Here is a 10,596-nt window from a genome sequence, read left to right as displayed (position 1 = left end):
AGTGTAGGCAGAGAAGGGAGCAAATAAACGAAACATGTCAAATTCATGAGTTGTGTATGGACTGACACAGCTAGAAGGTACATGGTAATAAGTTCCTACATGATTTGTTTGTCGGTGAATAACCTCATAATTCCCACATCCACTCCATGCAGATATTATATACTGATTAGAAAACCTAGATCCATTCCCCAGGATTCTGTAACCTCGCCAGGAAGACGCCAAAACCCAGTGCCTTCGTTAACAAAAAGAGACGGCACCACCAAGTTAAAATACACAGTTTGAAAAGGAGCGGAGAATAAGTAACACAATAAGACTGTGAGAAGGGTCATCATCTGTTTTGGAACTAAGAAATCTTTTCCCATGCCCCTTCGCTTCCGTAGCCATTGCCGTCCTCAGACCCAGAATCAGAGAAGAATGCCGGATATCCAGTTCGTAAACCAAGCATCCAGCCAATCAACATGCTGGGAATAACGTTCCCAACGATTGCGTAGGTTCTGGAGCCCCGACCGACATAAACGACTTGTTGCTTGCGTTTTCGTCCAAAAATAGCCTTTTGACGAGGTGCAAGAGCATCAAAAACGGCAAAATGTAGCTCCTTTGCCGGCGTTCCATGCAGGCTACCAGCTCCGCTTGATCTCCCTACGCGATGGCCAATACTTGACAGGTACGATGAGCCATAAAGAGCACGCTGCTGTGGCTGCCAGGTGAGAACTTCCGTGCCCTTGTTCTGTCCGTTTGTATTTCGAAACTGTCGTCCCAGATCAAGGTTACCAAGTTTGAGTTCAACAATATCAACAGAACCGTGTCCACTCTCCAAGAGTTGTAACTCTTGTCGCAAACTCGTTGCGAAGCCGGCGAGTGCTCTCGTTACAGCAACTTCAGGGCTTGCGAATGGAGAGGAAAGCGAGGATTGGATGGAAGGAGTTATCAAAACTATAGAACTGCTGTTACTTTTTAAGGTAAGAAGAGGTAGAAATAGTTGCGCTGTAAGTATGGGGTACAGTAGGCGAGTGTTGATGGCGTCTGCCCAGTTCGAGGCCGGTATAGTGGCGACGGGACCGACAGGATATGTTAGCGAGGGCACTAGAATGAGCCCGGTTAGCTGGCAAGTGTGTGGTGGCACTCCTGGCATAGGAGCTTGAGGGTTCGTGATAAGAGACTGGATAACGTAGAGCGAAGGATGCATTTCAGACGGTTCCGATGGTGTCTGCGCCTAAGTTAGGTATCGATTTGCTAGAAGAAAAGCGAAGGGACATACATTGGCTAGGTCCAACCAGAGTGAGCGAATGTCCTCTCGTGCTTCATTCTCAACCACATGCTCCTCCTCGGCCGACGTGACTGTAATGAAGACTATGAACCCTCTTCGCTCAAGGTCGCAAGCTATAGATCTCGTAATTGGCTCATGCGCAGAGCCCGCAATAACTATCTAAATGTTAACATGCCAAATCAAAGGTCGTTGCGCACATTTGAAGTGGATTTGACAGTCCATACCAACTATTTCTTTCCGGGCCCCATTGCCCGCCCTCCTTGCTTTCCGCTTTTTCACGCCTAGTTTTCTATTCCCATATATTAATAGCCCTCCAGTTCCAATGAAGGCTAAGACGGCGGCAGTCAATGCACGGTGTTCCACTACCCAGTCATGTACCCTGTCCACCATCGACTTTGGAGGCAATGTGCGCGGAAGCGGTTGGCCATGTCTTGGGGGAGGCTTGAGATACGTAGGGAGCCAAGATTGGCGTGATAGCGCATCTCGAACGTTCGAAGCTGCTCGATCTATATGATGATCGATGGAATTTGCGACCTGCGTGGAGTACCGTTTTACATCGTTTGGGACCCAGGATAGCTTCTGAAGCTGTGAGCTTTTTGTCCGAAGTTTCAGCGGCAGCGAGGTTTGTCTTTTGTTAAGCTTACATAGTCAAAGAAGAATTCATCGTCGCTTGTCATTCTGGATAGGTTAGCTCTTAATAGAAGCACTCAATCCTCTTTGGCGGTTGGATATAACTAATGATTCCGCATCGAGTGCGGTTCGCGGGGGTAGACCGAAAAAGAAACTCGATGATGTTATTTGCCACTGTAAGTACACCGTCTTCGGGCTGGGGGTGACGTTTGTCAGCAGCCTTGAGCTGTAAACGCATCTTCCTCCATAGAGCCTGCAGCGTTCATTTCACCGCGGAATAGCATGGTCCACGAGAGCCGGGGGAGTGTCTGAAGGTTCCGTGATGGATGGAAATTTCTAGACATCCTCACTCATTCAACGGTCATGGCAGTAGTTAGTGAATAATGCTGATTTATCATCAAAATTTTCTACGAAATCCCGATAGCTGGCCTTGAGGCGTCGCTCAGAGTTACCTCAGAAGGCGTCTTCGCCTTCTGGAGTGAATTTTTGAGTCCAATCATCACAATTTTGAGATGATACTTGCTTCTATTCTTTTACTCACACCTGTTTAGATTTTTGTTCCGCATAATAAAAGCGCCTCAAAATGAGGGAGTTTGACGCTCTCGTCTCCGAGTACCAACATGACAAGCGCAAGCCCAAGGAAGCGGAAGCCTTGACAACTCTGCGCAAAGTTGCTTCTTTAGTCAAACCGATTATGCGTCAGAGATCTTGGAGAGTCGGGACACTTTGCGAATTCTACCCTGCACAGGCCAACTTATTAGGCCTAAATATCAACCATGGCGAGAAGATATGTCTTCGGTTGAGAAGTCCGCATGACGAGAAGCAGTTCATCCCTCTCGAGCAAATAGTCGATACCATGCTTCATGAGTGAGTTCCTCTGATTGAGTTCGTTCCCATACCCTTTTCTAGGCTTGTTCCTTACTAGATATGTTTAGGTTATGCCATATTGTTCATGGACCTCATAACCAAGAGTTCCACGCGCTCTGGAACCAGCTCCGTGATGAACACGAACAGCTTGTCCGGAAAGGATATACTGGTGAAGGCTTTCTCTCGGCGGGACACCGGCTTGGTGGTAAAAGAGTTCCACCGGACGAATTGCGGAGACAGGCTCGTGCGGCTGCTGAAAAACGCCGGGTTCTCACGGCAGGATCTGGCCAAAGGCTCGGAGGCATGCCCCCTTCTCGAGGTGCGGATATGAGGAAGGTTATTGCGGATGCTGCAGAGAGACGGAAAAAGGTAACTGAAGGTTGCGCCAGTGGTACAAAGGAGGGCCAAAAACTCGCAGACGAGGTTTCGCATAACGGATTCAGGACAAAGGCAGAAGAAGATGATGCCAATGAACGTGCGATTATGGAGGCGTATATTGAGCTAATCCAACAAGAAGAGAGGGAACAGTATGGCAGCTTATACGTGCCCCCGAGTGCCGCCAATCCAGCAGGACCACGAGCTCTTGCACCACCCCCTGTCCCTGAGAGTACAAAACCAAGGCTTACGACTACATCGGAACAAACGACAGAAGGGGATATAGACATTTGGCCATGTCCAGTATGTACTCTCGTAAATCCATCGATGTTCCTGTGTTGTGATGCATGCGGGTCAGAACGTCCCCAAGTCGTGAATCCTTCTCCGCCTCAAAAACCACCAAGGCCTTCCCAGAAACATTCGTTTCCCGAAGAAAGGCAGTCGGCCGGTAGCAATTCTTCGACGAAACCTCGCAGATCTGCGGTCGATTCGCTGAGAGAGATCGACGACCGAATGGCGAAAAAGCCCCTTGGGTGGGTTTGTCATATGTGTGGAACATTTATGGAATCGGAATGGTGGACTTGCGCGTGCTGCGGAACAATGAAGCAATCGTCATGATTTTACTAAGGGCTGGGTTGATGGGAAATATTTGCAGATTATGATGTTTATGAACAATACCCCTTTTGATATACAGGGTACGGAGTAGAGATACGGAGTATAGGAATTTGCTTTTTCTGCTGCTTTGGAGATTCCGGGTTAGTACGGAGTGCTCTGTACGGAGTATGGTCCACTGGCTTCTGTCAATATTTTCATTCAACCTCAAACCTGTCGCTGCCCTCCACATCGAGCAGCGATTTGGGATTTCAACCTGCCAACTGGAGCTGCTCACGCCGCCCGCTGAAACCTTGTCGGATAAACTATTCACCGAATTTCTGCAGGTAGTTAACCTTCAAAATTTGAAGTTTTTATGTTGGAACTTCCACACAACAAAGTCCACAACTTGAACCATTCAAAGCAGTTCAGCTGCATTGGACTTCGCTCAGCCTTCTCCTTGCCTTCTTGCATTAACTTATGTTAACTTGAGTAAGTGTCTCTATATTTCTTGTTTCCGCAACATTAGCACATATACTGCGCACAACATGCCATTTCAACGACTACATGATGATCTACCATGACCCATATACTTAGGAAGAGCCGGAAGAGGAATGGCAGCCCATCAACTCCTCCTTTGAGAGGGAAAACTCCAAAGATAAATATGTACCAAGAAACCCAGCAGGGAAGGCAAAACGGCAGCTTTGGTTCTTGACGCATCGTCATATGTGTTCTTCGCTCCGATGCTATTCCCTTTTGTCTTCTCCTGCTGCGCGTATTGGTTCATTGCCATTTTATCTAGGGGGATGGGATTGTCGTCGGTGCTTAGAACGGGTTCTGCTGATATTGTACCTATTATCTCGAGGAAGGAAGGTGGGATATTCTTTCGTTGCTGTTCGGGTTCGGGATCAGATTGGGCCTTAACTTTTGAGGTCGAAATGTTCTGGATCTGGGACATGCTACGGACGCTGTATCTCACCTTCTTACCTTGCTTTATCTTGGTTTAACCACATTTTCCTTTATTGCTAGTGTGAAAGTGAAAGCTAACATGTGCCATGGGTTACTGCCCTAGATTTAGGAATACCTTGCCCAACAGTACACAACCATAATCTTAGCGAGAAGCTACATCGGGAGCACAGGATATTTTAGATATACTCACCAGTGCATAGGTGTGACGAGGAGAGATGTATGATCCTTTGGGTGTTTGTTGCTTCCATAGCTAATAGACAGCTACAACTCGAGCATTATGATATTTAAATCTATTTCTTGCTTTATGATATGCTCTTTATAATAACTTATACATAAGCCCTTGTTACCATCTGCAAAGGCGACTATTCACAGCAACTCCGGAAGGTATCCAAAAAATAACAATTGCAACTCCTTCCAGGGCGCCACTTTTGACCAAAGATCTTTTTTTTTTCCATCGCTAATGCTTTCTTCAGGCCACAGTGATAAACTGTCTCTTCTTTACACCTCTTTGCTGCTGTTCTTCCTGTTCCCACATCTCCTCGTCAATGTAATCCGACTTGCCCTTATCTCGTACCTGCCCGCCAATAAACTGCAACGCAGCCAAATTATAACCCATTTCATCCTTCTGCTTGGAAAGTACTCGTCGAAGATTTCCTCGGATATCATCCAGCATCGGTCTCATCATTTTGCTCGCCACTATTTGCCGATGATGCGTCTTGAGGGTGAAAAATAATATGCGGCACGTCAAGGGAATATCCCATTCTTTGCTGGCCCAGATATTCAAAAATGTAAAAAGAGCGGGGAGTTGTGAAAAAGGAAGGACAAGAAGGGCATCTTGCAGAAAAGCAGCGGGGATCTTCTGGATGGTGTTGAGAAGATACTTTTCGGCCGAAACATTGCCATATGCAAGATAGAGAGGGTTTCGGGACGGGGGTGCCACCTTGGGATTAGAGGCTTTGCGCTCATTGAACTCACGCAATAGCTCTAGATCTTCCATTCCAAGTTCAAGAGCTTCAATGATTCTTTCTCCCGCCGTTAAAGTTTCCATAGTTTGTTTGCTGGCGGCCACGGCCTCTGCTTTGTCGTCGCCTTCAGCAGCCGCTTCGTCCCGATCTAGAGACTCAGCGAGGTTTTGCTCATATAACTCTTCTAATTCCTTCTCTCGCTCCTCTTCCAAGAATATCTGTTCATCAGTCTGTTGCCAGATTCTTATACTCTTATCATGACTTGCGGTAACGATGAAGTCTCCAGAATGGCTTATTATCAAAGACCAAATCTCCCCGTGGTGACCTTCGAGTTTTTGTATTTGCTCAAACTTATCGCCATCCCAATATTTAATTAGGCGATCCTTGCTAGCGCTAAAGAAGTTGTGGCCGTCTCCTTTGTTATTAGGCATGAACGCAACCGCCATGATGCTGTCCTGATGTGCGAACAGTGCCTTATGACAGTCACCGAAATCGAGACCCCAGAGTCGTACATTCTTATCCGCAGAGCAAGTGACGATTAATTTGCTGTCGTATGAAATATCCATGTTGAGGACGGGAAGTTTATGACCATAAAGATTCAAGAAAAGCTTCAGGGTATCAACGAAAAAGACTTTGACTGTGTTGTCCAAAAGAGAGATAGCGAGCAGACGAGCATCTGGAGAGAACTTAAGGCTAAGAATATCATCGTTCGCTTTGAGAGTCCGCGTATGTACGAGCTTCAGCTTCGGCATCGTGCGTTTGGTGCCAAGAATTTCCTCTTGAACGATCTCAAACTTCCAGAACTTCGCGGTCTTGTCGGCACTACCAGTAGCCATAGACTTTCCGTCAGGATGAACATGCAGAGACCACACCGGACCTTCATGAGCCTGAATTGTGTCAAGGAGGGTGGACGAGGCGATGTCAAACACTTCTAGTTCTCCATTCTTGTTCCCAACAACCACAATTTTATCTCCAGGAAGGAAAGTCGAACATAGAGCATAACCACAGTCCAATGTTCGGAGACACGTCTGCGTTCGGATATTCCAAATCTTCAAGTTTCCATTAGAGGCGGACGAGAGCATCCTATCGTCCGAACTTAGTGCTAGTGATCGAACATCTGTTCGATGGCCGGGGATCTCGACGGACAATGTCCGGCTGTAATCAATCTCTTCCTGATCCTTCTTCTTCTTCTCTGCAGAGACAACGTTATAAACCTCCAGCTGGTTGTTTGTCGTTGCCGCGAGGAACTGCAATCCTTTTCCACCCATCCAATCTACTGACCGGATCTTTCCTCCAGTTCTGACAATTGCGTGTGACACAAAGATTTCAGTTATTGGTACAGCCGCGAGAGAATCCGGACCGCTCGGTACGAGATTGGCGATTTCACCGTCCTGGTCTCCATCTTTCTCCTTTCTCCTCTTTCGCTTTCTGGCCAGACTTTTCTGGATTTCTTTTTCACCTTTAATACGTAATATTTCAACCGACTTTTCAGAGCCGTGAACGGCGATGTAATCTGCGTGCGGATGAAAGTGCACGCCAAGCGTTCGATCTTTGCCCTGGCGATATAAATTTCCCCGGTCCAGCAGGATCTTCTGCATATTCACCCCTTCTTTCTCCTTTGCAATTTCTTTCATGGCATTCGAGTCAATCGACCACACCCTTAGCTCCCCTTCGTTCCCGGCAGTAATACATCCACTCTGGTCGGGTGATAGGGCTAGACTCCAACATTCCCCGTTACTTTGAGCAATGTGTGTCTCGATACAATGTTGTGAAGATAAATCCCAAATCTTGATCAACGAATCCTTTCCCGTGCTCAAGAGAAACTTCTGTTGCTCAGAGCCATCTTGTAGTTCTGCAGTATCATCTTCAGCGTTGGAGTCGGACAAGAAATGAAGCGAAGTAATCTGGTCGGTATGACCGCGTAATTTTACGAGGCCGACCTCTGCAATTAAGTCCCATATAATAATATTAGTGTCTCGCGAGCCGCTTGCCAACCGTGTTCCTCCTTGATCGAATGCTAGCTGTGTGACTGCAGTTTTATGACCGTTGAATGAAATAATAACTGTACCCAACCGGGAGTCCCATAATCGAATGCTGCCATCCTCATATCTACCTCCAATATTAGTGCCAACTCAAATATAGACAAAGTATACAATTCATACCCAACCGCAAAGATATCCTCGTCAGCTTTGCTCCGCGAAATACAGGTAACTTGCGCACTGCAATCGGAGTCCCGCCACTTCGCTAGCATTTCTCCTTTTTTCACATCCCAACAGACGATATCTTCTCCGGCACCTACAATTGCTCGCCCAGCGCCTGTATGGCGAGGAGCCGCCAAGGGACCTTCATCTTTTATCCAGACCACATTCGATGTAGCGGAGGTAACGAGGCCAAAAGTTTTCGACGCTTCGAATTTTCTATAGAAGTAAGAGAAAGAACGTCAGCATTTATTTATGGGATATGGATACAATGGTTCTCGCTTACAAGTACGACTTGACCATCTTTTCTCCCTGGATTCACGGGAATCGAAGCAATTCCGCAGTTGCGCCCGCTGTCCGCAGCTACTCCGTCTGGTGGTTGAAGAAAATGAAAATAAAGTTTCGAAGCTGCTGCGCTCCGGCGACCGACACACACCAGCTTGGCAGGCTTGGTCCCCAAACCAAGGAGCGCCAACCATCAAGGCGATGACGACGGAGCAGATACAGGCATACTATCGCCCATCGCATTTCTCAGGCCCAGCGAGACCAATTACTGGAAGGAACCCCAATTCTCTCATGCCCATTTCCTTGGCATAATGTTGCTTCTAGATTACCAGAATGTCCTTCTTCAATCTTTGCTCACGGAGCGGTTCTCCGCGTAAGTATCCCCCGCCTAAGCATGTATGCAGTGGCCTATATTCTCCCGCTCTTCCGCTGACGCTGCACCGTATAGCGCATCTCCCGTATCGATCGACCAAATAGTCTCCGATTTCGACGGCGTCACCTTCCATGTCTCTACACCCGAATCCAAAACGAAGATCCTCATCTCCATCTCCGTGAAATGCTTCCGTGAACTGATACAATACGGCGCTCAGGATGTCCTTGAGAGGGAATATGGTCCATATATCGTATCCCCGGAAGCCGGATATGACTTCTCTATTGTTGTGGACCTCGAAAACCTTCCATCTGAACCCGAGGCGCGTGGAGAGCTCATAAACCGGATTTCACTCCTGAAACGAAATGCCATGGCTGCACCATTTGAGCGGGCGTTCCAGCAATATTCAAAGCTCGAAGAAGAAGCTGTAAAGTACACAACGGAGGCTATACCTCAGCGAGTCAAGGATGGAGGAGAGGTGATGACCATTCATTACCGCGAAGAAGAGGCCATATTTATCAAAGCGTATCACGACAGTGTGGCGGTAATCTTTAGCACGGTCTTCAGGGATGAGACAGATAGGATCTTCGGCAAGGTGTTTTTGCAGGTGTGCCTTTTAATTAACTTACCCGAGCCATCGATAGGCTGGTTTACTGATAGGATACTTAGGAACTTGTTGATGTTAGAAGGAGGGCAATAACGAACGCTCCACAGGTATTGTTCCGGCATGATCCTCCGCTAGAATTACAAGGAGTACCAGGACTTAAAAACGCTCAAAATGGCGAAATTGGTTATATTACCTTTAGTAAGGCCGAACTTTCAGCCTTATACCATTCTCAGCTAACATTCCCTTAAGTTCTCTACCCTCGACACCTACTTCCCCAGAAGCGCGCTGAGACCATTTCACATATTCAAACTTTCCGAGACTACTTCCACTATCATATTAAGGCATCCAAGGTTTGTCATAAAACATGGCCTGCAATTGTCAGGTAGGAGTGCTAACGTACATGCCCTTATAGGCATATATCCACACCCGTATGCGGAAACGAACAGCCGACTTCCTTCAGGGTAAGTGATTCAATTATTTGCTGGATTTTTATTAGGATTCAAGGCTAATATATAACCTAGTTCTCAACCGTGCCCGGCCTGAAAATGAGGAACGAGAAAGGAAGACTGCCAGTGGAAGAACGTTCAGAGTTCAAGGCTAGAATAAGTCTGGACAAGGGGGTAGTTTTTCTAAGTTGTAGCACTTTCTTCCCATGTACTCTGAGAACCGCCATATAGATCTTGCTGCAGCTTCCAACGCTCATCCCAGATACATAGCAATAGTCTTAATTGGCCATTTATATCAGTTGAAAATGAAACTGGCACAAAGCCTCTGATATATATTATAAACCTGAGCCTGCTAAATGGGCGAAAAAAACAAAAAAAAAAATCCATATGTTACCCATGCCGAGCAATCAGCCCATCGAGCCATATCACAGCTTGCGGTGAGTCACAACAGAGGCTCCTGACGGTGGCAGCCTTGCCAGCCACCTGATATAAAGTCCAGATAGGCCTCTAAAACTTTTACCTGCAAACCAGGAGGGGGCTTAGCCTTTGACAAAGGGAAAATATTTTCAACACCACATTTATGAAACTGGGAAACGGAGAGTTCCAAACACCACAAAGGTGAGTGTAGTTAAGCTCTTGACACCCCCAGACCTAGATGTTATATCCACTCAACCTATCTTCCCCGGAACCACTAACAATATCAAAACTCACTATTATCACCCTTTTTTAGGATGATTAATAGCATATCACAAACAGGACTCCTATGTGCTCAATTAATCGTAATATCAGATAGAGCTCTTGTTGTTGGGGCATTCAGTATCATGAATGGCGGCTGCGCTTCAGATTGTCGCTCGTGTAGTGACTGTGTAATAGGAGGTGAATGGGGCGGAGACACGTATTCATTTGCGCCATGATACCCTCAATTGAAATTTTTTTTAAGAATAGAAGGCCGGGAGAAAAGGAGGAGGTTGAGCTATCTCAGCTCGATTCTTTTCGACAGCTGCCAACCCTACTTTCCCACAAGCT

The 10,596-nt window shown here is 46.8% G+C and overlaps 4 protein-coding genes across 4 annotated transcripts; 2 read left to right on the top strand and 2 right to left on the bottom strand.

The window, feature by feature from the left end:
- Positions 1 to 81: 81 nt before the first annotated feature.
- D8B26_008113 (uncharacterized protein) lies at positions 82 to 2,031 on the bottom strand. The gene is made up of 4 exons (XM_003071504.2): positions 1,912 to 2,031; positions 1,492 to 1,843; positions 1,259 to 1,422; positions 82 to 1,207 (listed from the first exon to the last, which is right to left on the bottom strand). Exons 1-4 carry the CDS (start codon positions 1,942 to 1,944, stop codon positions 344 to 346), a joined length of 1,413 nt encoding a protein of 470 aa, XP_003071550.2. The 5' UTR covers positions 1,945 to 2,031; the 3' UTR covers positions 82 to 343.
- A 449-nt stretch (positions 2,032 to 2,480) lies between these two features.
- Positions 2,481 to 3,860, top strand: D8B26_008112 (uncharacterized protein; the record flags this gene model as incomplete). The annotated part of the gene is made up of 2 exons (XM_003071505.2): positions 2,481 to 2,764; positions 2,833 to 3,860. 2 exons carry the CDS (start codon positions 2,481 to 2,483, stop codon positions 3,755 to 3,757), a joined length of 1,209 nt encoding a protein of 402 aa, XP_003071551.1. The 3' UTR covers positions 3,758 to 3,860.
- Positions 3,861 to 5,150: 1,290 nt separating this feature from the next.
- D8B26_008111 (uncharacterized protein) lies at positions 5,151 to 8,206 on the bottom strand. Its single transcript, XM_003071506.2, has 3 exons — positions 8,149 to 8,206; positions 7,827 to 8,081; positions 5,151 to 7,773 (listed from the first exon to the last, which is right to left on the bottom strand). The coding sequence occupies exons 1-3, from the start codon at positions 8,163 to 8,165 to the stop codon at positions 5,169 to 5,171; spliced, it is 2,877 nt and encodes a 958-aa protein (XP_003071552.2). The 5' UTR covers positions 8,166 to 8,206; the 3' UTR covers positions 5,151 to 5,168.
- A 136-nt stretch (positions 8,207 to 8,342) lies between these two features.
- D8B26_008110 (uncharacterized protein) lies at positions 8,343 to 9,955 on the top strand. Its single transcript, XM_003071507.2, has 6 exons — positions 8,343 to 8,520; positions 8,596 to 9,124; positions 9,187 to 9,322; positions 9,374 to 9,474; positions 9,537 to 9,585; positions 9,646 to 9,955. The coding sequence occupies exons 1-6, from the start codon at positions 8,459 to 8,461 to the stop codon at positions 9,723 to 9,725; spliced, it is 957 nt and encodes a 318-aa protein (XP_003071553.1). The 5' UTR covers positions 8,343 to 8,458; the 3' UTR covers positions 9,726 to 9,955.
- The last annotated feature ends 641 nt before the right edge of the window (positions 9,956 to 10,596 follow it).

This window comes from Coccidioides posadasii, chromosome 5 (assembly GCF_018416015.2).
Source record: "Coccidioides posadasii str. Silveira chromosome 5, complete sequence".
Lineage (NCBI taxonomy): Eukaryota > Fungi > Ascomycota > Eurotiomycetes > Onygenales > Onygenaceae > Coccidioides > Coccidioides posadasii.
Note: the sequence above shows the minus strand (reverse complement) of the source record. Positions and strands in the feature narration are given on the sequence as shown.

Bases quoted from the DNA above. Each gene is read 5' to 3' on its own strand.
- D8B26_008110 (XM_003071507.2), top strand. From the start codon at position 8,459: ATGTTGCTTCTAGATTACCAGAATGTCCTTCTTCAATCTTTGCTCACG. The intron at 8,521-8,595 runs GTAAGTATCCCC...TGCACCGTATAG, and splicing joins CTCACGGAGCGGTTCTCCGC to CGCATCTCCCGTATCGATCG. The intron at 9,323-9,373 runs GTAAGGCCGAAC...CATTCCCTTAAG, and splicing joins AATTGGTTATATTACCTTTA to TTCTCTACCCTCGACACCTA.
- D8B26_008111 (XM_003071506.2), bottom strand. The intron at 7,774-7,826 runs GTATGAATTGTA...TATTGGAGGTAG, and splicing joins GAGGATATCTTTGCGGTTGG to ATATGAGGATGGCAGCATTC.
- D8B26_008113 (XM_003071504.2), bottom strand. From the start codon at position 1,944: ATGACAAGCGACGATGAATTCTTCTTTGACTAT. The intron at 1,423-1,491 runs GTATGGACTGTC...ACATTTAGATAG, and splicing joins GGCCCGGAAAGAAATAGTTG to TTATTGCGGGCTCTGCGCAT. The intron at 1,208-1,258 runs GTATGTCCCTTC...ACTTAGGCGCAG, and splicing joins TCTGGTTGGACCTAGCCAAT to ACACCATCGGAACCGTCTGA.